This window comes from Delphinus delphis, chromosome 1, assembly GCF_949987515.2.
Source record: "Delphinus delphis chromosome 1, mDelDel1.2, whole genome shotgun sequence".
NCBI lineage: Eukaryota > Metazoa > Chordata > Mammalia > Artiodactyla > Delphinidae > Delphinus > Delphinus delphis.
The window spans coordinates 50,294,857-50,320,591 of record NC_082683.1 but is presented as its reverse complement, the minus strand read 5'-3'; the positions used below and the strand labels follow the sequence as shown (position 1 = coordinate 50,320,591).

Below are 25,735 nucleotides of genomic sequence, written 5' to 3'. Positions count from 1 at the left end.
ATTGTATAGTTCAGAAAGTCAAATTAGTAGAATCATGGTCTTTTGGGATCATGTTGATCTACCTAGAGTGAGATAGGACTTCACTTCTGTCTCCATCATCTTTCCATAACTGACACATTAACTAACTTCATGTGATTAAACAAATATTTATTGAGCATCCATTAACATGAACAGAATTAAACCTTTCCAAGACACGTTCCAAGAACATGAAACACCTGCACTTTTCTAAAAACTTCACAACTCATTTTGAAAAACCTGTGTAAGATTCGGAAATGGGGTACTGGAAGAAAGAAACCTCCAAATAAAGCAGCTTTAAAAACTGCTTAACTAAGAGAAATCTGGGTTGGAAGTCCACAGCTGATATGACTAAATGGTGATTTCAGGATACAAGTGCCTTCTTCCTTATTGTTCCACTAGGGTTGCCCTCAGGCACATGGCATTCCAGATGGGGAGGGAGAAGAGCTAGGAAAAGCAGCCCATTCTTTTAACAGGCACACATCACTATTATTCACATCTCTTTGGCCAGAACTTGGTTAAATGGCCCCACCTAGTTACAAGGGAATCTGGCAAGTAGTTAATCTAACTCCCCCACCCCATGGTAAATATAACAAGCTGAAGTATGGGGTTCTATTGCTAAAGGAAGAAGGGGAGAAAGAATGGATATAGTCGTAGTCTTTGCCAAAAAAACACAAAAAAACCCCAGAAATATTCTGGATTCCATGATAATGCAAATTGGAGATATAAAAGAGCACACCAAAAATATCATTTTTACACATCATTCACCACACACACACACACAAAAACAAATGAAAAAATTAGAATTATTTTTTCTTTACCAATCTAAATATTTAAGTCCTTTATTTAAAGCAACAAATGTGCACTTGTACCCACTAAAAATTCATCATATCAGACACAGAATCGGAAAGTTTATTTACTTTAAAACATTTGACAAGTATTGTTATTGGACAATCATTTATTTAAAATAATATACTAAATACAAAAATAAATCAAGTATTGCTTCTATTTTTCAAGTGTCAAAGTCTTTGCCATAGAAAATAGAAAGAACCTTTTATAAACTAAAAATTACATTTAAGCTCCATCAAGTTTAATAACTGCACACGATTTCCTTTTATGTTTGTGCTTTACAAATTTCCAAACTACTTCTTTGCAAGGTACAGGTTCACAACAAGAATGTATGCATACAACCATATACACACATTTTTACATAGGAATGTTTCTCATTAAATATACATATAGAGAACCTAAAACAGATAGTACTGTGGCCTAAAAGCCAACCCACTGGGCCACATGTGCCACTATACAGCAACAGGTGTAGATGCAGAAGCATTATTTGACATTCAAATGAGCGCTCCAGTTATCAAAGACGATGACATCTGAGTAAGGGCTACTCAGTTTAATGTTTCTAGACAAGACATTAGTTCTTAATCTATATTAAATCATTAGTTCAACAGCCTTATTCATTAAAAAAAATAGAGTGAACTTCAAATATTTCACAATACATTAAGTTAAGCTGAGGATAAACATCATTGTCATATGTATACACACTTTTATTTTAAAAAGGTAAAGGAATACTTATTAATCTTAGAGCAAATACTCAAAATTAAAGATCATTCCCAAATTGGTCTGTGGTTTTACTTTATAATCACTGGGACATTCAATTCCTTATCAATCAGAGAGATAAATGCTGAATTTCTCTTCCCTGGTATATGCACTCAAGCCTCACAGCACAGACATGTATAATCATGGTTCAAGATGAATATTTATAATGCTTTACCACCCACAGGGTGTCAATCTCACTACACTAACCAGATGTGGAAAAGACTCTCACTTCTGATCAGTTCCTGAATTTCCATATGATTAATCACAATAATACAGAACTTTAAATTACATTAGTAATTTATTAGTATAAATACACATTGAGCATTTTAAATTCTACCAACTAGAAAAGTGCTAAATCACAAAATTTGCTTTTTCTCTATTTAGGAAAAAGAATCTAGCCTTACATCCTTATTCAGAAATTGCATGAATTTTTCAGAAATTCCAAATATAATGATTGAAAATTTATAAGCAATTGAACTGTGAAAATACTAATTTATTGAAATTGATGTTTTACAATAAATTTCATTAAAAGGGAGCTTGAAGAGCTTGTGAAATCTCAATTATAAGCAAGTAGTAAACACCAAAGGAGCAGATATCTTACATTGACCAAAATGTACCAAAATGCTATAATATTTAGAAAATTTTAATTAGCATGCTAAAATATTTTCAAAAGCTTATTTCATTTCACTAAAAGTCACAGGCAAGCAGAGACTACAATAATACAGGAAAATGAAATCCAACAATATAATTGTACAAGTAAAGAACACCAAAATCTAAGAGGTAGTCAAAAGAAGTAACCCTGATAAAATATCCTGACAGATGCTCCCTAATCTCAGAGACCCAAATATAGTATGAAATTCTTATATTTTCAGTGATTAGAAAACATTTACTGGTATAGAATATAAAAACCAAGTATCTAAATGAATAATACTGTAAATGGAACAATACTCATATTTGCAAAAAAAAAAAAGCTAAGAATAAAATCTAGAACAGATGTCTACAGCCTGCAGGCCAAATCTGGCCTACTGCCAGTTTCTGCAAACAAAGTTTTACCGAAATATAACTACACCCATTTAATTTACATATTGTATATGGCTCCTGATTTTATACTTACCGCTGAGTCGAGTACTTGCGATAGATCATATGGCCCACAAAACCTAAAATACTTACTAAAACATTGACCATCTGTCCCTTTACAGAAAGTTTGCTGACCCGTGGTCTAGACATATGCTGATAGGTATGTAGTTCTGAATAGCACTGGAAAGATTATGTCACAACATAAGGTATTCAACCATAAGGAATGTAAGATACTAGTTACATCATAATTCAATTATTTTTCATATCTGAAATCATCCTAACGTTTTTCTTTTTTTCATTTTTGTGGTCTAACATCAATGAGTGTTTCCAAGTTATTATAAAAAGATTTAGTACTACACTGTCCAAGAAGTTTCTGCAATGATGAAAGTATTTTATATCTGCACTGTCCAGTACTGTAGCCACTAGCCACATACGGCTATTGAGCATCTGAAATGTGGCTAGTGCAACCAAAGAACTGAATTTTTAATTTTAATTAAATTGCCAATGTGACTTTTGGCTACATTATTGGACAGCACAGATTTAACTCAACTAAATTAAAATTCCAAAGTGTGACTCTTAAAAATGACCAAAAATAGCAGAGTAATGCCTTTGAAAAAAGGAGCTTTGGGCAGAAATGAACTGAATACCATAAACTCAACCCAAGACAAATTCCTTAATTAGTATAGTAAGCAAGATAAAAGTGATTCCAGGGCTTCCCTGGTGGCGCAATGGTTGAGAGTCCGCCTGCCGATGCAGGGGACACGGGTTCATGCACCCCGGTCCGGGAAGATCCCACATGCCGCAGAGCGGCTGGGCCCATGAGCCTGTGCTTCCGGAGCCTGTGCTCCGCAATGGGAAAGGCCACAACAGTGAGAGGCCCGCGTACCGCTAAAAAAAAAAAAAAAGTGATTCCAAATTGTTCCTCTACTTCACTATCTCTTTTCAGTGAAGAGGCAAAACTACTAATGCATCTTTTTTTTTTTTTAGCAGAAACCCTGATAATTTTATGCTTAAAAGTAATAATTGTAATCTTCATTAATTATATTAAAATAGTGTGGGCATTTCACACGAAGTATATTTTTTAGCTTGCTTCCCATCAGAAAGTCATCTCTTAAAGTCAGTTCATTTCTATACCCTTAACATTTCAACCATGCTGCACAGAAGCCTTAGTTTATAGTAGGTACATAAGAGAACTGTGACCTCTTCTAAATCTGCAAAATTGCCAAGTAGTCACTTTATGGAGAAGTCATTTTAATAGTCCAATCTTCCAAATGCTATATCTTCCATTACATGATAAAATATACCCATTCAGCGACAGAATTAGAGGACAGAGGTAACGCCTTGTGTAGGTCAAGTCAAAAAATATAACTCTTGTATAGTTCTCCACGTGCCTACCTCACAACTATTTTTTTTCACAACTATTTTTATACCAAAACACTAAAATAGATGTATTTTTAGATTATATATTACCGATTACACATTGCAAATTAGTTACTGGTCCAACCGAAAACATTAAACTAAAATATACAAAGTCAATTTGAGATAATATAATACTCTCAAAAGACAAATGTTTGAGATTTTTGCCTTATTATATCTTCCATTTATTCACACATGCTAATTTCACATTCTGTTTTCAAAATCAGCTGGCAAGACTAATTTTATGAATTTTGATTTTAAAATAGCTGATGTCCAGAATCATACACTTCTTTTCCGACCTGGTAGTTAGTTGAAAGATACAAAATATTTTAAGGGCACTTCTGTTTATGTGTTCTTTTGCAGTTTAATCAGATGTCGTAGCAGGAACTTTAACAGAGAGATTTCTTCTGGTGCTGGTGATGTGCCGCTGCTGTGCTAGGAAAGACCGGGCAGGAGCACAAGCCCCCGTGTCTCTGTAAGCACCACTGCCGCTCACGAGTCTAGATTCCATCCCTAATTTCTGGAATGCTAGACTCTGAACAAAAATAAACAAATAACATGACTATGTAGAGTTTGCAAAGTGCTTTCCACATATACAAAGTCATTTAATCCTCAAAACAATTCTATATAGCTGGTATCTTCCTCATTGTTATAGAAAAATTAAGGGTTCAGGAGCTACACTCCACGTGATAATGCCAGTAAGAAAGGGGAAAACAAAGGCATAAATCCCTGTTTCTCTATTTTGACCCATTAAATTTGAAATTGTTAAAAACAGTAGCTTAAAATAATGCTCCAGAATTAAGCTTAATTCTAACAATAGAAAAAAGTCCCAAGGCAAATTTTTGTGTTGGGGCCATTACTCCAGCCATTATGAGCAGACACAGCACAAGAGAAAAGCTTAGGATCAATGGTTCTTGAAGTGTGGTCCCTGGATTAACGTTTGCACAACTGGGAATTTAAAAGTGCAAATTATACCTGTGGATTCTACTCAGACCTACTGAATAAAAAGCTCTGCAGGTAAGTCCAATAGTTTGTGTTTTAACAAGTCTTCTGTTGAATGCTAAAGTTTGAGAATCACAGAATAGTTCAAATTTACTATGGTCTAGCTATATATCAGTACATGACAAATTACTGTAGTTGTGGCTATTGGGTTTCTTACTAAGGGAAGAAGTCACTACTCCTCTCTCACTAGATCACATAAAGCGATTTTACTGAACTTAGCTTCACTGGTAACTAGTACAATAGACAACAATATTGTAAATGCTCAAAAAATATGGGTTGAAAAATGATTAAATAATGCATTATTTGGCTCTAATATCTTTGATGATTTATGTATCAAGAGGCCACAGAACAACAAGGAAAATAATACATTGTCCCTAATCTTAACCAGGATGGCTAACCCATGAAGGAAGGTTCTGGGGACACCTCACACAATCTCCTTCAAGGTCTTGCTAAATTAAGCCAGATTTCACCAAATAGAGAAGGGAGGGAGAAAACGCAGACAAAAAGTATGATGACATGAAAGAAAAAGGCATGTTCGAGGATGGAGAACCAGTTCTTCATGGTGAAGCACAGGCTTCACATGTGGAGAGTCTATAAACTGATATTCCCTCATACTAAATAAATGGCAGCTAAGGTAGATAATGGCTGTGTTATTATCTATGCTAGCTGATTAGGATACTCAAAAGAACCATATACATCAGGAAATGCTACTCTTGAAAACATCCCACCATACTAAGGATGACAAAATAAAATATACCAAATTATTTTATACTATTTTCTCTGTTAGGACAGATAGACAATTCTTAAAGAGCAGTCTCTGGATTAAAAAAAAGAAAATACAACAAAGGATACACTGAGAGGCTTTAGGGATGTTAAAATACATGCTGAGTACTAGAAGCAATTAATTTTGCATTATACAGATATTCGTATTTCTACAGAAACACTTTATGAAGCACAAATTAAATGTTTTAGCTCAAATAAGGCGATTCTAAAAATGTTTAAGAACTGTATGAGTGCTTCATGTGCATTAACTTAAAGGTTGGTGAGTCCTGAAATCAATTTAGTGGTTTTCAAAGTCAAAATCAACTAAAAATATTAAAATATAAAGTAAATTTGGATTATGATCAACATTTAAAAAAAAACGAGAGAATATAATAGAAAACACCTGAGTGCAACACACACAGTCAAGGTAACTTTGTTCAGTTATACATAAACATGAGCACATACTAATTTGTAGTATAAAGTATATTTCCTTCTGTGGTTCATGGTCAAAATGTTTGATAAACACTGTTCTAAACATCGATTCACTGGCTAAATTTCAACTCACCTTATTATACCAGGCAGAAACAATGAGTTTTTCTTCATAATCACGGAATTTTGCTACTTTACATTCACTCTGGAAAAAGATATGAGGACTATTAAAATTCCAGAAACAAACCCAAATTACTGAAAATGGAATATTTTTTTCACTATGCCCATGATCAAGAGAATGGGAAGAATGCATTGTGAGGCACAGAAAGTATACAAATTGTAAAGCTGAATCATGGGAAATGCATGCCCAGCACCTTTAGGAAAGAGTAAGATTGTGACTAATAAATCTTTATTTTAGGAACTGTACTGGTAGAACAGATATTAAACAATAACAAACGAGAAACGAGTGATTCTTATGCTACTGTCTCCTATATCTAGAGAAAAAAGTAACAACTGGCTTAGGTGACAAAAGAAAGCTGCACCTGCGGAGAGTCGAAACTAAGGAGAAAAAGGATGTAGGGAAAAATACCCCAGAAAATCCTTTAAAATTTCCTGTAAAGCTTAACAAGAATTGTTCTGTCTCAGTCCTTGGTGACTGTATGCTACACTGCCCAGGGCCCTATCTGCGTGCCACCCTAGAGACTGACGTTCATTTCTTAGTTACTCTAATACAGCTGATTTTGTACATGTTGTGGAGCACGCCAGATATAGCTGGCATCTAAAACATATGAATGTTCCTACAGCAAGATGCTCATGGTACGAAAAGCATACAGGAAACAAAGGAGGTAAGATGCCCATCTTCTCGCTCACATCCACTCCAGACAGACTGCCCGAGAAGGATGCAGACAGAATAACCTCTGCTATAAACATTAGTTTTCTCCTTTTTAGTGTTTGCAGTGTGTGTACAGATAACTACACATAAATTAAAGGCCCATATGCTGTGACTTAACTGAAGATTTTCCTCACAGCCCTATATTAGAGGCACCATTTTGTCATCACACTTGTAAAGGAGCTACATTTCAAGTATCAACACTGGTGCACATTCTCATTGGCTTTCACTGGGAAGTGACTATTCAAAGCAACTTAGAGTTCATAGATTATTCAGTTCAAGTCCCATTATTTTACAGATGAGGAGACTGAGGACCAGAAAGGAGTGACAACTTTAAGACAAGTTAACAGTAAAGCTGTAACCTTGGCTTCCGATTGATGTGATATTTAATGCCGTGGGGGTACAGAGATATGATACAGCCTCTGCCCTCACGACACTCTGACACATGCCATAAAGAAAAATGCTATTGTGGGATGAATTCATGAGTTCAAAGTACATGGAGTCACTATAAAGAGACAACTAACTTTGCCTAAGATATACAAGGAGAGCTTTATAAATGGGAGATACTGGAGCTGGATCCTGAAGAATGAATAGTATTTCTTCAGAGAGAGACTTCTATCCAGTGATTTTTTACAACACTTGACATGGCCTGGACAAGCACTTGCAGCAAGTGCACCATAAGGCTGGTGTGTACTCTGTACATTAAAGTCTTTAAAGCTTTAAATAAATTATTTCCACCACAGTCTCTATCTACTGGCTCAGAAATAATATGAGTAAATGAATATAGTGTATTTCCCTGAAATAATATGAAGAAAATGGTAAATGAATATAGTGTATTTCCCTGAAACATAACCTTCCTAGTTGATTTACTGGGAGAAGAAAAGTAAAAGAAGAATCTGGTTAACTGAGTGTAGTACATTTTTAAAAAGGTGAGCTTTGTGTGTTTTTTTTTTTTTAAATGAACTCTCATCCACATAATATTAAAAGGAGCATGATGGCAGGACTCTACTAGAAAGAAGGGCTGTCTATATGATTGGCTGATACAGAGGGAGAGGCATACAATGGAGCAAGACACATGAGCTTGTAGAGGCCCATCTTGTGGGCTTGTGAGATGCTTTGTAATAAGCATACTGAGTGCTAAAACATGACACTCCTAACTTCTAAATTCTTGTGAAATTTGATCATTAATGGCAAATACTGACAGCAGTTAATTATACATTGACAGAATAATTAAGAGGAGATATATGAATATGGAAGTTTTACCTCCAGAATCTCAATTCTTCTCTCTTTCTCTGCCAACTGCTTTCTAAGTAGCATTATTTCAGCTGATGCTGGATTTAATTTGGGGTCTAAAGTTTTTATTACCTGTTTAAAGGAAAAAAACAAATCTCTTACATTCACTTTATCTTGTCAAATACTGAAATAAGAACACAGTGTGTAAAATCTGTGTAAAGTGGAACATTATCCAGAAAGTGATCCAGGAGCTAACTATAACTTGTTTCACATTCTAATTTGAGTAACAAAAATAACATTCTACAGACTAGAAATGGTGTAAAAATTCAGTACAAAAATGGGAAGATACCCATCCCCAAATCAAATATCCTTCTCCAGGCTCAGTACTCAGAAATAGTTACTTAGCCTTATCAAGCTTTGAGCACTGAGGTCTTGAAATAACCCTTTTCTACCTTTAACTTGAATCAGATAAATTAAAACATTTTTTAATTAATTAAAATGAATTCAATAGTTATATGGGAACTTGCTAACTGTACAAAGTAGGAGTAACTAACACAAAAAAAAATTCTTAGCAACAATCTTTTACTACCATTATCTAGTTAGATGTAATTCAATATATAAGATAAATATAATAGACATTGATGATTTTGTCTGCAAATTCTAGAGTATTCAATCATATCTATGTAAATTACCAAATGTGAGCAAAAACAAAGTTTGATCAGAATGTTGTTCAGAGACTGAACTAAACTATGTAGTCAGCAGTATGGTAGCAAATCAACTCAGAAATATTAGGTATAAATACAAGCAAAACAAGTTTCCAATAATAAGGTCATCTGTACCACCTAATTACAAATCTATTTTAAAAGATTTAAAATTTAATGACAAGAAAATTTCATCTATGTTTATAGAGGTAAAGAAAAAAGAGTAGAAAGTAATATCCCTAAACATTACTGTGGTTCATTCAAAACGATTCACTGCTAAACGTGGCAGGCACTGTGGCAGATGGGGCTGCAGCAGTTTGCCAGAGTCAGGGCAACTGACTCTTACGAAGTACCTCCCCTTATGAAGTACACATTGTAAAAGCAGACACATTAGTTTTTAAATCATAATTACAAAGAACACATAAAAATTGGTTGCCTCTAAGTGATAGAAAGTATGGTTGTGACTTTTCTATATTTTCTGAGCTTTCTATCATGTACATATGTTACTATTTTAACCTCTCCCCTGAAATAGTGTAAGGGTAAAAAATGAAATCATGTTTACCAAGAAAGCAACTATTTTTTAAATGATAATATTTGATGATGGCAAGAATACAGTATTCATTGTCATTGCTTTGTCCAATTAGTTATAATACTTTTAGAATATCATGTAGAAATACATGTTAAGCATCTTAAAAATGTTCTTATCCTTTGACCCAATAACTTTGATGCATTAACCTAGGAACAAGGTTAACATAATAAACCAAAATAAGGGGAAACTTCCTGTATAAATATGTTTCCCGTAGCCTTATTTCTAGGAGCAAAAAAGACATGGAAACAAACTATTTCCAACAATAGGATGTTGACTAAGTAAACAATGATATATCTACTCAACTGAAAGAATATTATGTAGCTAACTCTTTAATTTTGCAGTCTGCTCCATACACGAGTGTATTGTTTGCTGCTGTATTCCCAGTGCTTACCATGACAGGTGCTTGATAAATATGAAGCTATATTTATATAACATGAGGACATTAAGTTTAAAAATACAAATCACACGATCAAAATCATACGTGATACGATCATACAAATTGGGTGTGTGGGTGTGTTATGGTAAACAATCACAGAGATAATAGGCACTGAAAAAAATGCACTGTTAACAGCAGTTGTCTCTGGGAACCTTTCAATAAATTTTCTACTGAAAGCATTTACACATTTGTAACAGAGACACTGAACTGTGGCAGACTGCCCGGATGTTTAGTAAGTCGGCCTCCTGAAGTTGGGTGCAGCCACCTGCCTGAGTTCTGCCCAATGAAATGCAAGGGAAGAGATTTACGCCTGATCCATTACATATGTCCCATACGATCTTGGCTTGTCTTCCCTCCTCTGTAGCTGGACAATGTCGAGTGAATCTGAGAACCCCTTAGTGAAGAAGGCTGACCCTTCGTCAGCTGGGGGCTCTGAATGACTGCATAGAGTACGGCCCCTCCCACACTGACGACTGAACTTCATGTGATCAAGAAGGGAACTTCTGGGCTTCCCTGGTGGCGCAGTGGTTGAAAGTCCACCTGACGATGCAGGGGATACGGGTTCGTGCCCCGGTCCGGGAAGATCCCACATGCTGCGGAGTGGCTGGGCCCATGAGCCATGGCCGCTAGCCTGCGGGTCCAGAGCCTGTGCTCCGTCCGCAACGGGAGAGGCCACAGCAGTGAGAGGCCCGCGTGCCGCAAAAAAATAAATAAATAAATAAAAAGAAAAGAAGGGAACTTCTATCTTGCTAAGCCTTGAGATCTTGGGGCATACCTGTTGCTGCAGGTACTATTTACACCTTAATAAATAAAAAACTTAAACATAAGGGAAGACATGTTAGTATTTTAAGGCTCTGTCATAAAATTCTCTTCTTTTATTCAGTAACTAAAAAAGGGCACATTAACATTCTTTGAGAATACTTACAGTTAATTAGGAAAATATATTCATGGAAATAAAAGATTTTATGAGAACAGTACTTACAGATATTTAAGAAAAAGTATGAAATAAGGAAAAGAATAATTAGTCTGGTGAACATTTAGACATTAACTGTCTAATACAGACTTAATGCTAAAACAATTTAAACAAGTTTGGTGAACATTTAGAACATTAACTGTCTAATACAGACTTAATGCTAAAACAATTTAAACAAGTTTGCAAAGCTCAATTTTCACAAAGGCAAATGTTCACTGTAAGAGCTAAAGATTACATACCTTACAGTAGTCATTTTCTCTATATGAGGTCACTACAATCAATATTTAACTGTCCCTATGAAGCCATGCGTAGTATTTTCTGATGCTGATGAGTGAGAGGGAAAGAACATGAGGACTGAGGTGGAGACGCACCAGGAACCTGACTGGCAAGGCAGGGTAGTGGGGAGCAAAGCGATGTGACATAGATCCAAGAAGAGGTGGGATAGGCCCAATTAGAACCCAACTCACAAAGACTAAAACCCTGAAAGGTAAGCCACTCACATTTCTTGCTTTCTCTAAGTACATTTTGTATCTTTCCTCCATTGCTTTCATATCTTCATCTTTCTTCTGAAGAGCAGCTTCAAGTTCGTTGATCTTTTGTACTGTTATTGAAAAGAAAATGAAACGAGCAATTTAAAGTACTCCCTCCTCACATAAAAAAAAATATATTTTCTAAAGACTGATAATGAGAACTTAGAAGAGAAACATTTCATTTCTTCTTTGTAGTCAATTCTTATCTAAAACTTTTGAACTACACCCAATACATCCCTGATCATTTTGTATTATTTTTTCTTAAAAAATATCTCTAATCTGCTTTACTGAGTTATTTTTCTCCCTTCTATCAAGTATTTCATTGAGCAAATACACCTTACAATGTAAGCACAACCATCACAAAATAAAGCATTCTTTCTACATGTTTGAAGTTCATTTTAATCTGATTATAAATTATTTTATTTACACTTCCATAGTATTAATTTTATTATATTTTACAATATTTGATACTCCTATATATCAGGTCATTTTATTAGATTTACCTTTTTTTGCTTTAGGATATGATCATTTATTAATTACTTAAATCACTAAAAATTATTATGATTCTTATTTGCAATGTACGTATCTGCATTGCCTGAAGACTTATATACACAGTTCTTGCATCCTTCAACTAAAAAAGTCAAGTCTTTACATAAAGTCTGATCCAGATTTTTACAAATACCTACCATTCTGGTTTACATCTGGCTGGAGGTCTTCAATGAGCTCTTGTTTCTTCTGTAATTCTTCATGGACCTCCGTTAGTTTTTCCCTAAGTAGTGGAAAGAGCATGGAGCTTTGGAGCCAAACAGACCTAAGAATGAAAACTGGTTTCTGCCACATAACATATGTGGACTGTGGGAAAGTCACTTTCTGATCCTCAGTTTCTTCATCTGTGAAATGGGAATAATACCTGCCAAATATTCTAGGGGTTGGTTATGAGGATGTAAACTGCCTGACACATGGTGGGTGCCAAAAATTTTACAGTTTTCCCCTGGCCACCCTTGCTTCCTAAGAAAGTTAAATATTTTATAGGTTAAACATCCCACACTTCCACATAATCTAGTTCTGACAGTTGTCTGCTTTATAAACTCTTCAAACGACATTAGCGATAAAAAAATGTAGGAGTTTGGGATCATGAGCAGGTAGGCTGACCCTTTTACCATGTTCTTCTTTTCACTTTTGATAGCAGTGGTGAACACTGAATTGGCATCAGCGTTTTTACTTTTAATAAACAAAATCAGAAAAGGATATTAATAACTTCAGAAGCTTTTAAAACCCTTCCCCTCTCATATTTGAAATGAAAATCAGTTTTACTTACATATGAGCTTCCAACTTCTGCTTTAGTTTGCTGGACTATAAAAATTAGAAAAAGTTGCTGTAAGATAACTATTGTGACAAAGGTAAGTTTTCCAGACATTGAAATCTCTTTACCTCCTTTTGAAGGGATACTATATAAAATTATAAATGTTTTAAAAATTTGTATTTCTAATAACATACTTTTAAAAACAGGAAATTTTAGGTATATTCTTACTTCAAAGAAGAAAGAGAAAGAGAATAGGAAATTAAATTAGGAAGAGTAAGTATAATAGCAGAAAGAAAAATACTTCATATTTTTGAATACAATGAAAATAAAATTTGAACTCAAAGGAAAATAGCAAATGCAAGCTGAATGTGATATATTGAGGAGTATCAAACATTTAAACTCCTAAAGAATCATCCATCTAAAACACAAATTTTAGGATTTTAGACCTTCACTAAAGAATAGACTTAATGAACAAAAATTATCTCTATAATAAAACTTTATCATTATAAATGCAAGCACTTTCAATATTAACATCAAAATGAAGCAATTGGATTTTGTTAAAAAATAAAATTTAAAACACAAAATTTCCTCTTTAAAAGAACTTAGGAATTTAGGAATTAGATTGCAAAAAGGAATTTAGATTGCAATACTAGTTCTGTATCATCTACCAAATAGTTTGAAGAGTTTAAAATATATAATCTAAAATGTAATTTGGACACCAATAATTTTTTTTAAAAAGATAAATTTAAAATCCTTAAAATGCTGCAATCCAAAATGTACTACCCCAAAATGATCCCATTTAAAAATATTTTTTAATGTGGCTTAAAAAAATTTGTATTAGGTTACAATACTGTATATATGCACATATGAGATGCTGCCATGCATGAGATGATTTCTATTTTCCAAGCCCCCAGGGAAAAAAGAGAAAATCATATAAAGCGTATAAAAGACAGAAAGAAAACTCAACCCTTTCAATCTTCCTTTTCATCTCTTTATTTACTCTCCCTCATCAATAAAGTATAGTTACCTAACATTCTATCCAATCAATATCTAACACACATCTAGCCCTATCTTTTTTTTTTTGGAACAGAAAAAGTTTTATGGAAGGGCCAAGCAAGGAGAATGGGCAGCCTATGCTCAAAAAGCCTGAACTCCCTGATGGTTTTCAGGGAAGAGTTTTTATAGGCAAAATTTTGAGGGAGGGCTACAGGGTGCATGACCTTTCTCTGATTGGTTGGTGGTGAGGTAACAGGGCAGTGCTCTAGAAATCATGTGCTCAGCCTGAAGTTACCATCCTCCACCTGGGTGGGGATCTTACTTCCTGTAGAAGAACTCAGAGATATATTGTTATGTATATCCTTTGAGGAGGAACCAGGACCATGCTTCATCTGCACTGTTGTTTCTTGACCGCTCCTCTGTTTCTGCATTCCCTCCCTTCCCTAATTAGTAACTGTTTGAATCTGCCCTTTAGAACTCAGGTAAGGTCTAGGAGGCCAAAGCCTTTTTCCTTAAAACATGAAATGGGAGACAGAGAAAGACTTTTGTACCTGGGAGGGCTCTACAGCGTCCTGCTCAGTTTCAAGCATGCTTATTGGGATCATTGTTTCTAAGCCTCTTCCATGAGCAGAGCTAGGAAATATGCACACACACACATACACAATGCACATACACAACATACTTTTTTGTATGTATGTTATAGTCAACAAAAAGGGCTTTTTGTTGAAATGAACATTTTGTCCTTCATTTTGCTTCCTAGACTCCCAATAGCATAGCCCACTGAGGAGCTATTGGCACAAAGCCCATTTAGTATTTTGAAGTCTTTGTGAAGAAAGCAGTTCTTCAATTTGAGTTTATGGATCCAACTCCCATTTCAATGTTGTTCATTTTCTCTCTCATATATTAGTTCAAAAAAATCTCTGCTCATCCATACTATTTTACAAAGTCTATTTATATTTTCCAAATGCCAAACTTTCATCAAATAATTCTCTTGGGGGACTGTTTGAGATGCAAGCTGTGGCAGAAAAGAAGAGGAAAGAATGGTCTGTGGGCCAGCCCACCTGTGCTTTGCTCTCGTTCTGTAAGTTTGCTAGTTGCAAGTCCAGACTGAGAATGAGCTACACAGGTTGCTAACACAACAGAAACACACCTTCTTACAAGGGATATTAACAAGAATATGGCCCTGAGTCCTAATTTTAGCTTAAATGCTAGGCTATAAAAGAAGTACAAGGGACACTAGATTAAGGAAGGATTTAGTCTATACTGAAAAGCATGAAGATAGGATGGCAAGTGCAAAAGAATCAAGGGCAGATATTCGGTTTCTGTCACACTTCCCAATGGAAACAAAGGAAAATATTTGCTGTAATACTTGTGTGATCTTGAAGACAGGTCCAATGTGTCAAGTATGACATCAGCCCTATCTTTTTGTTGTTGTTTTAGTTAAATACATTCCTCCCTCAATTATTACTTCTTCTCCTCTCAGTATATAGAGATTGAACTATATAAACATCGCTAGTTCTATTCAGACTTAGGCTGTTTGATCTTTTTTAAGTCCTCTTACCGCTGCCCTCACAATTGTTTGCCATCAAAAACCATGAGAAATGGCAAGGCCATGAGTCTGTATGAAAGGAGGGAAGAAATAAGGGGTGATGTACTTCAAGACTGCTTTAAGATTTCTGTCCTTTGGAGGTTGATGTGACCTACTTCTTGAATGTTCTTTTGCTAGAAATCATTTTCTCATTCTCTCTTTTCCTCTATTCTGACTGCAGATTACTCTCACTAGGGTTTTCTCAGGCCAGTCCTGTTGGGATCCCAGCAAAACTGTGAAGGCCTCAATTGTAGCATGCTCCCAATCAGGAATTACCATGAACTTAAGGGTAGCTGTTGAAGTAGGACAGATAGAAATCACCTTCCAATCCATATGATCAATTTATAGGCTTCAAGTTGGCAAAATCACTGCATCTGTTATGCATATATATACGGTATTTAAGGGCACCCCCAATGATAAGGGTAGCACTTGCAAGTACAAGATTAATTTGGACATCAGGACCTATTACAGAGAGTCCATACACAACAGAATTATCATAACTTTTAAGTTACTTACACTTTCTCCTTCAGACTTGGAGCCTTGTTCTTGCAGAGACTTCTGGAGGTCCTCAATCTGCTGTTGCAATTCTCGAATTTGTTCTTTGCTCAGCCTATTATAAGATGAATCACACGTGTTTATTTGTACTGAAAGTCAAAGTAGTTAAGGATCTATAAAGGTGCATTTATGCAATTTAACTCATAATGTATACATTTAATAGCAATAACCAAAGCTGAACAATTATCTGTGGCTAGGTATAATATATGGTATAGTAGCCTACTTTCAAGGAAATATTCTTTAAAAAAAGACATTTTTATCCTGAAAGCATACATGCCCACATTTAAAAATTTAAGGTTCTTAATGAGTCAGTGGCAAATCATAACGTTTCTGCACTGTACTCACTGGTATAAAAATCAGAAAACTAGCTCAGTTTTCCTTCAGTTGTATTTTTAATGAATGGAAATTAGGTTTCCATTTCTTGTTTCAGATTTCACAGGGTGTTGGGAGAAGAGGAAGGCCACCATTTTCCAACCATTTCTTCATGACTTTTATTTCAACTAAAGAGATTGGCACTAGCAACTACTGCAGCTTTTTAACTTGGCAAAATCTCATTAAAGATGGATGGGATGGGGGTGGGGTGGAAGGGAGGTCTAAGAGGGAGGGGATGTATGTATACGTATAGCTGATTCACTTTGTTGTACAGCAGAAACTAACACAACACTGTAAAGCAGTTATACTCCAGTCAAAAAAACAAAAAAACAAAAAACCCTGCTTAATCATTACTGCCATTGAAGTTACCAGCAAGAGAGAGAGAGTTACTATCTGTCTGACTTTCTCTCTTCATATATATATGACACAACACACCTGCCCATCATGACACTCCATTTTTCCAATATTACAGTTATCACATAATAATTATCTATTCACATGTCTATCTTCCTATATTAACAGCTGAAACTTAGGATCTCCAGTGCTGATATTGAACCATATAAAACAGCAATATTTAATGGTCTCTTCAGAAAGCTAAAACGTTATTTTTCTTTTAACTGCAGTTGATGTAATAGTATACATACAAGTTGAGAGACAAGGTTCAAGTGTCTTTAAAATTCCTGGTGGTCTCTAAGATCCAATAAAGGTAGGTCAGATAAATCCAAATACCTTCATTGTCAGTATGCTATTATAAGAGGCAGGTTAGCAAAGTGGTTAAAGAGCACAGACTCTGAAGTCAGGTTGACAGAGGGTTCAAACGCAGGATCCAGAACTTACTAGCTGTGTAACTTTGGGCAAGTTACACCTTGCACCTCAGCTTCCTTGTCCATAAAAAAAGAGATAATTATAGTTACTACTTCATAGACTTATTGTGAGAATTTACTGAGTTAATATTAAAAAGTGCTTAGAAAAGTGCCTGGCACTAGTAAGCACCATATAAACGTTATTTTTTTTAAACATTATAATTTTTGAACACCTCATTGATATCAGATAAGTACACCACTTGCTTTAAACACATTATCTGTAATCTTCATAAGAACCTGCAAATAGGTGTCATCTCCAATTAATAGCTGAGGACACTAAGTGTGAATTTAAGTAACTTGCCCAGTTTAAGTAGAGGTGGAATTCAAATTTGACTCCACAATCTACATACCATCTATGCACAAGACTCCAGCTGAAAACCAGATTGTCATTTATTCATCTGTTAATTTTTTGTCATTTGTGAAGACATCTAAATGAAATTCAAGAATAAGCAACTTGCTTTAACAAAGTCTGCTAAAAATAGTGGGTAGTGAGAGATGAAAAAACAAAAATCGAAACTTGTGCAAATCCTAATTATTGGAACTACAATATCTTCCACTTCTGCGAATCAAGATTCTGTGGTTAGGTAATTAAATCGCTATGACTATCAATTATGAAGGAGTGTGTCAGTCACCTCTGCTCAGTTTCCAATTCATTCATCTTGCGGTGCTTCTGTTCCAGCTGTTCCTGAAGTTCTTCAATACGTTCATTCTCAGTACCTTCCTGCTGTAATCGAAGCATCTTATTTTCATGTTGCAGTCGAATAAACACCTCCCTGATGTTAAAAAGCAATTAAAAACAATTTTTTAAGTATAAGAGTTTTTTAAATTCTTTGCTTTGTAAAAAAGAAAATTCCTGTCCACTCGCTAGCTGTCATTTTGAAACGTTACCAAAGCTTCTGAAAGTTCTTAAGAAAAAACTGTGCATTGTAGTACTATGTCTCAAAAAAACAAATGGTAAGTTTTTAAAGGTACAGGTATAAGATTATATGTCAATAAATGTTTATTATGTAAATCCCTAAGACATGATATGAATTATTTTACTTTGATAATTTAGAAACTATTCACACTAAAGGTAATATATAGCATATCCTTAGAAAACATATAAATAAAAAGCAGATTTAAGAAACTACAGTTTGCTTTAAATTTTTAAGTATACTTTTATGATAATGACAGTCATATGAGTGTCTCTAGACTTTTTGTTTTTAGAAAAAATTTTTATTAAAGGTTTACATACATGTTTTTAAAAATGCAAATGATAGGAATGGTATTAAATTAAAAAGTAATGCTTCCTACCTGCTGCCCTCCTAAATTCCATTCCCCAAAAGCAACTAATTTTAATTAATCACAATATTTGTTCTTCTGAATGCCAGCACCATCACTTTAAAAAATGGCTATTTTTAAATGATTAATATCACTGGATATTACTAACTAAAAAGTGCAAGTTAGTTTCCAGCCCAGCATGTAAGGAGCTCTATCTTAACAGCAAAAAGCTGAACAAATTGAAAATCAACAACTTTATAAACATTATGCAAAGTGAAAGAATTCACTCATACACAATCATACACGCATATTGTATGATTCCATGTATATGAAATGTCCACAACAAGCAAATCCATAGAGACAGAGTAGATTACTGGTTGCCTGGAGCTGGCGATGGAGGGGAGGCAGGAATGGGGAATGGCTGCTAAGAGGTGCCGGGTATCTTTTGTGGAGGATGAAAATGTTCTAAAACTAGATAGTGATGATGGTTATACAACTCTGTGATTACACTAAAAACCACTGAACTGTATATTTGTAAACGGGTGAATTATATCTCAATAAAGCTGTTTAAATAAAGAGTAGAATTAGAAGTAATTAACAAATAAAACTGTTGCCACAAAAAAGGAAAAGAAAATTTTATACCAGATTAGTCAAATACCTAGAAGTAAACATAGCAGTAAAATACCAAAATTAAAGTTAGGTCAAGAGGAACCTCTAAAATTTGTATTTTGTTTAACTCCAGCTTAATCCTCCTGCAATTGACAGCTCCTCTCCTATTTTTTTCACCAGTGTGGATCTGAATGCCAAGTATTAAAAAGGTTTTCCTTAGTGTTTAAAAGAGGAAATTCCTGTCCACTCAATAGCTGTCATTTTGAAGTATTATCAAAGAGATTAAGGATAAAAAAATAAGTTAAACACAATAAAGGCTGTATTATATAAACTAGAATATGTTATTCAGCTAGTAAGTGAAATTTTATTTCTGGTAAATTTTTAAGCTTCCATAGTAGCAATAACAATCTGATTTAGAAAGCATAAGCATGAGACAAAGTAATTTTCAAGCCCTATGACTCGTAAAATGGAAAATGTTAAAGGCTTAGAAATTTACAAAAGGAAGAAGAAATCACGTTTCTAATATTAAGTATGGGTTATCAATTAATAAAAACAAGTTTACCTATATTCCACTGGCATAATCTCAGCAGCAAGATTCTCATAGCTTTTTGTAGCAGATGCATCTAAACAACATCAGCAACAAAAAAATAGATTAACATTTCAGTATATCTACCATTAACAAAACCTTTTCTAAATGCAACAAAATTCACCTGTTTGGTTTAGGTGATCCTGTTGTACTTGTGAACATCGAAGCTCTTCATTTGTTTCTTTCAGAGTATCAAGCTGTTCTATTAGTCTCTAAAAAAGAATTGTTTATATAAGCAAAATATTTACTTCTGCCCACAGGCAATTTAATTTATGCTTAGAATAATTTATCTTAATTTAATTTGATAATTGTTCCTTAATTAAAAATGACAATGTTTTAGTTTTAGTGCTAAGGGGTAATTTCTCTTGTATAAATCACATAAATAATAGACTTTATACAACACAAAGCTTGTGATTTTCCCCATTAGATAGTTTATCTTTGAACCAAATGAATGTAATTATGCAACAGAGCACAAATATGCAACTGCAGAGTAATAAAAGTACATGGACTTTGGAGGCAAATAGATCATGCCCCGAATTCAGTTTCACTATTTCCAGCTATACTATCTAAGGCAAGTTATTGATTCTTTGGCTTTAGATCTTTATCATCAAAATGAGAATACTGATTCATAAGCCCCTGCAAAGGTGTTCTGAGTAGCGAATGAGATAAAGTTTGTCTAATATCTAGACTATAGTCTGGTGTGTAAGAGATGCTGGAGACTTGTTATTTCCTTCTATTACTCTAAGTAGCATACTGGAAGTATGAATTTGTGGAAAAACATTATTTCCTAGGGATAGCATGCTAGGACTTCATATCATTGGCTATTTTATTTTACCGCTGACAGCCAATGACAAATTTCTACACTCTGTACAAAAGGCTCATGTTTAAATGATTTTCCCGGAACTTGAAAAGTACTTTAACATAAAATCATATTTTAAATGTTATATTTCAAATCAGTAAACAAAACTCTACTTAGTCCATTATGTGGTTCAAATCAACCTAACAGTAAATTGGTTAGGGTCCAAGGGTCCTGACTCCAAGGGTCCTTAGGCCAGAGTGCACAGATGCCGTAGGAATCTCTGAACATGAACACTATAAACTATAACTACAGTCAGGCATGAGGACCCCTATAAATCTGTTCCTTCATAAATGCAATTCAAACACTAGCTAATTTGTCAAAATCAACTTTTCCAGAACTCTGAAAATTAACCAAGGGTCGGCCATGATCTGAGGAGCACTTGTTAAAGAAACTCTGCTAAATCTCAGAACAGGGAGCTTTTTGTTCTTCTAACTATTCTTACTACTATCACCCTCTCCCCAACTCTGGAGTAGCCTTGAAAACCAGCAGACTTTCAATCTTTGTAGCTTTGTTCCTGTTTTTTGTTTTGGCCGCACCACACGGCTTAGTTCCCCGACGAGGGACTGAACTCAGGCCCACGGCAGTGAAAGTACTGAGTCTTAACCACTGTACCACCAGAGAATTCCCTCTCAATTTCTATGGCTTTGAAAAACAGCAGCTTAGCCACCACCAGAATGGTCAGACTGGATATGAAACTCCTCCTAAAAAAGCCCCATGCTTAGAGAACTGTCACTATCTGGTCTGTCTAGAAGCACTCTGGAGAAGCCCCAGTCATACTTTTCATTGACTGATTTGTCAAAAACAATCATCAGCAATTGTTTTCACTATAGCTGCTGGAGGCTGTGATGCCAGTTAGGGCAAACAAGAGCCTTGCCAAAACCTTACAAGGAAGAGCTGAGAAACAAGAAATCCATAGAGGACTTAGAAAAGTTCTGACATATCCCTGGAGATCCAGGAGGCCAGCTATATATAGAGTTGTGTGCATGCCCAGAAAAGACCTGAGAGGGCCCCAATGTCTCAGCTCTGGATAAACTTAAGGCCCTGTGCAAACAGGAAATAAAGGCAAAGGCAGAGTTTGAAATTGCCTAAGAATTGAAGACGTTTTCCAAAATACACACTGAGTCCTTTGGCAAAGGTTGGGAGAGTTATTGGCTCAAGGCATCTATGGAAATATCTGACTAATCATTAACTGATCTCAATGGTAACTGAGCAGAGAATTCAGTGGTTGAACATTACAAAGAAAGAAGATTTTATAGAATTAGTCCAAAAGAGTCACTAAAAAAAACAGCAATAATAACAAACTCTGAGGTTGAAGGAAAATCTGGATTTCCAGAGTTGAAATATTATATTATTTTAAAGGTCATATTTTCAAAAAAAGTATGAAACATGCAAAGAAACAGGACAGTCCCAATGCAGGAAAAAAAAAGACAAACAGTTAACAGAAAAAGTCAATAAGATGACCCTAGTGGGTGGACACACTAGATAAAAGACTTCAAGTGAGCTAAAACCTAAAAAGCAGGAAAAAATTTTCAATTCATTCTGTGTGGTATCATCTTGATACCAAAACCAGGCAATGACATCAAAAGAGAACTACCAACCAATATCTCTTATAATATAGATGGGAAAACACTCAACAAAATACTAGCAAATTGAATCTAGCAATATATAAAAAGGATTATACCCTATGACCAAGTGGAATTTACCTCAAGAATGCAAACTGATTTAATATCAAAAATCAGTGTAATATACCACATTAATACAATAAAAGACAAAAACCACACATCATCTCACTGACCCAGAAAAAGCAGATGACAAAATCCAAAAACCTTTCAGGATAAAAACATGCAACAAACTAGGAATAAAATGAAACTTCTTCAACCTGATAGAGGGCATCTACAAACAAAACCCACAGCTAGTAACATACATAATGATGAAAGAGTGAATGCTTTCTCCCTAATATCAGAAACAAGAGAAGGATATCCACCCTTGCCATTTCTATTCAACAAAGTACTGGAGGTTCTAGCCAGAACAATTCGACAAGAAAAGGAAATAAAAGTCATCCAGATTGCGAAGGAAGAAGTAAAACTACTTGTATTTGCAGATGTCCTGATCTTCTATATAGAAAATCCTAAAGAATCTACTAAAAACTATTAGAAATACTAAGTGAATCCAACAAGGATGCAAAATACAAGATCAGTGTTCAAAAATCAATTGTATTTCTATACATTAGCATTGAAAAATCCAAACATGAAACTGAAAAAATAATTTCATTTATAATGGTAACAAAAAGAATAAAACACTCATGAATAAAGCTTTAAAAGGTGCAGTCTTGTACAAGGAAAACTACAAAACATTGTTGAAAGAAGCTAAAGACCTAAATAAATGGAATGTTATCCTACAGTCATGGATCAGAAAGTTAATGCTATTAAGGTGGCCAGATTTCCAAACTGATCAACAAATTCAGGCAATCCCTATCAATATCTCAAACTGGCTATTCTTCAGGAATTGCTAATCTGATCCTAAGATTCATATGAAATGCTAGGGACCCAGAATAACCAAAACAATAGCTTTAAAAAGAAGAACAAAGTTGGAGAACTCATACTTTCCAATTTCAAAACTTACTACAAAGCGCCAGTAATCATGACAGTGTGGTACTAGCATAAAGCTAGACATACACATCAATGACAAAGAAAAGCCGAGAAATAAAGTCATATATTTATGGCCAAATGATTTTTTTTTACTTAAAAAAATTAATACACTTTTTTGCAGAAAAACTGAACAGATAGTACAAAGTTCCCATATATTCCCTCATCTCCCCCCATTCCCCAATTTTCCCTATTATTAACATCTTTCATTATTGTGGTTACCTGTAAGAAATGATGAGCCAATATAATAATAATATTATTATTAACTAAAGGACATAGCTTACATTAGGGTTCATTCTTTCTGTTTCACTTTTATGAGTTTTGACAAAGGTATATCCATCATTACAGTACCATGGTCAATTGATTTTTAACAAGGGTACCAAGACAATTCAATGGGGCAAGTCTTGTCAACAAATGGTGCTGGGACAACTGAATATACACACACAAAAGAATAGAGTTAGAAACCTATCTCACACCACATAAAAAATTAATTCAAAATTGATCACAGAGTAAATATAAGAGTTAAAACTATAAAACTCTTAAAAGAAAACATAGGAATAAATCTTTATAACCTTAAGGGGTTATTCAATGGTTTCATAGAAACACCACCATAAAACTAACAAAAGAAAAAATAGATAACCTTGACTTCATCAAATAAAAAAACTACTCTGCTGCAAAAAAAATACCATCAAAAAAAAAAGTGAGAAGACAACCCACAAAATGGGAGGAAATATTTGCAAATCATGTATCTGACAAGGGACTTATATCCAGAATATATAAAGAACTCTTAGAACTTGAAATTAAAAAGGCAAATGACAAAACATGGGCAAATAATTTGAAGAGATATTTCTCAAAGATAATTAGAAATGGCCAATAAGTACATGCAAAGATGTTCAATATCATTAGTCATTAGGGAAATCAAAATCATAATGCTATACTACTTCATACCCACTAGGATAGCCAAAATTAAAATTTAATATACTTAGTCAAGGATGTGGAGAAATTAGAATCTACAAATTGCTGGTGATAATGAAAAATGGTTCATCCACTTTAGAAAAGTCTGGTAGTTCTTAAAAAAGTTAAACATAGTTATCATATGATCCAGCAATACCATTCCTAGGTATATACTCAAGAAATGAAGGGACTTCCCTGGTGGTCCAGTGCTTGAAAATCTGTCTTGCAATGTAGGAGACGCCAGTTCGATCCCTGGTCGCGGAACTAAGATCCCACATGCCGCACAACAACTAAGCCCGCGTGCCACAACAAGAGAGCCTGTGTGCTTTGGAGCCTGCGCACCACAACTAGAGAGAAGCCCACGCGCTACAATGAAGATCCCACGTGCTGCAAGGAAAGATCCCACGTGCTGCAACTAAGACCCAACGCAGCCAAAAAATAAATATTAAAAAAAAAAAGAAAACATACGTCCACATAAAGACTTGTACATAAATGTTTATAACCATATTATTCATTTAATAGGCAAAAAGTGGAAACAACCCAATGTCCATAAACTGATGAACAGATAAATAAAATGTGGTATATCCATACAATGGATTATTATTCAGCAATAAAAATGAAGTACTGACACACACTACAACATGGTTGAACCTTGAAAGCATTATGCTAAATGAAGGAATCCAGTTACAAAACCCACAAAGTGTATGATTATATATTCATATATATAATATTCGTATATTATATATATATTATATTCATATAATCTATAGAGACAGCAAGTAGATTAATGATTGCTAAGGCTGAGGGAAGGGAGGCCAGAATGCAGGGTAACTGCTAATGGGCACACGGTCTCTTTTTGCAGTGATGACAGTATTCTAAAATTTGATTGTGATAATGGTTTCACAACCCTGTGAATACACTAAACACCATTAAACTATACCTTTTAAATGGCTGAAATTTATGGTATATAAATTATATCCTAATAAAGCTGTTAAAAAATTGCATCTATGGTCCTTGCTCTCAAGGAGCTGACAGTCTAGAGCTGGAAAACATGCACTGAGACATGACCTAGGCTCTGTGACTTCATCTTCCCATATGAAAGAAACTTACAAAACCCCATAAAAAATGTCTACAAGACTTTCTTTTATATCACCAATTTCAATTTGGAGAAAGACAGAACGGATTACATCACTTCCATTCTTAAAACAGCAAGGACAGTATTAAAAACTAAAACAAGACATACATATTACATATCAATTATATTTACGTTTACCTCTTTTTCCTTAAGTAAAGCTTCGTGTTTTTCTTCAAGCCGCTTCATTTCAAATGCTAGTGTGTCCGCCCTTTTGGTTTCAGAGGAAAGTTTAACGTGAAGATCCTGAACCTTTTATCGGAAACAAAAGTACAAAATGAGAGTATATAATATTGATAGCTTTTCAGAGTTCAATAAATGAGAAACTGGAAATAAAATTTATACTAAGATTATAG

General features: G+C 34.6%; 1 protein-coding gene across 1 annotated transcript in view; it reads right to left on the bottom strand.

Moving 5' to 3' along the window:
• Positions 1–906: 906 nt before the first annotated feature.
• The window catches only part of HOOK1 (hook microtubule tethering protein 1), a 67,470-nt gene continuing 42,641 nt past the window's right edge, over positions 907–25,735 (bottom strand). The window contains exons 12-22 of the mRNA XM_060022838.1: positions 25,521–25,631; positions 19,914–20,001; positions 19,766–19,826; positions 17,967–18,107; positions 16,061–16,154; positions 12,976–13,010; positions 12,344–12,426; positions 11,628–11,728; positions 8,459–8,560; positions 6,443–6,511; positions 907–4,648 (exon numbers count right to left, since the gene is read on the bottom strand). Of these exons, the coding sequence (XP_059878821.1) occupies positions 4,478–4,648; positions 6,443–6,511; positions 8,459–8,560; positions 11,628–11,728; positions 12,344–12,426; positions 12,976–13,010; positions 16,061–16,154; positions 17,967–18,107; positions 19,766–19,826; positions 19,914–20,001; positions 25,521–25,631 (1,056 nt within the window). The 3' untranslated portion in view covers positions 907–4,477. The remainder of the gene's footprint in view (positions 4,649–6,442; positions 6,512–8,458; positions 8,561–11,627; positions 11,729–12,343; positions 12,427–12,975; positions 13,011–16,060; positions 16,155–17,966; positions 18,108–19,765; positions 19,827–19,913; positions 20,002–25,520; positions 25,632–25,735) is intronic.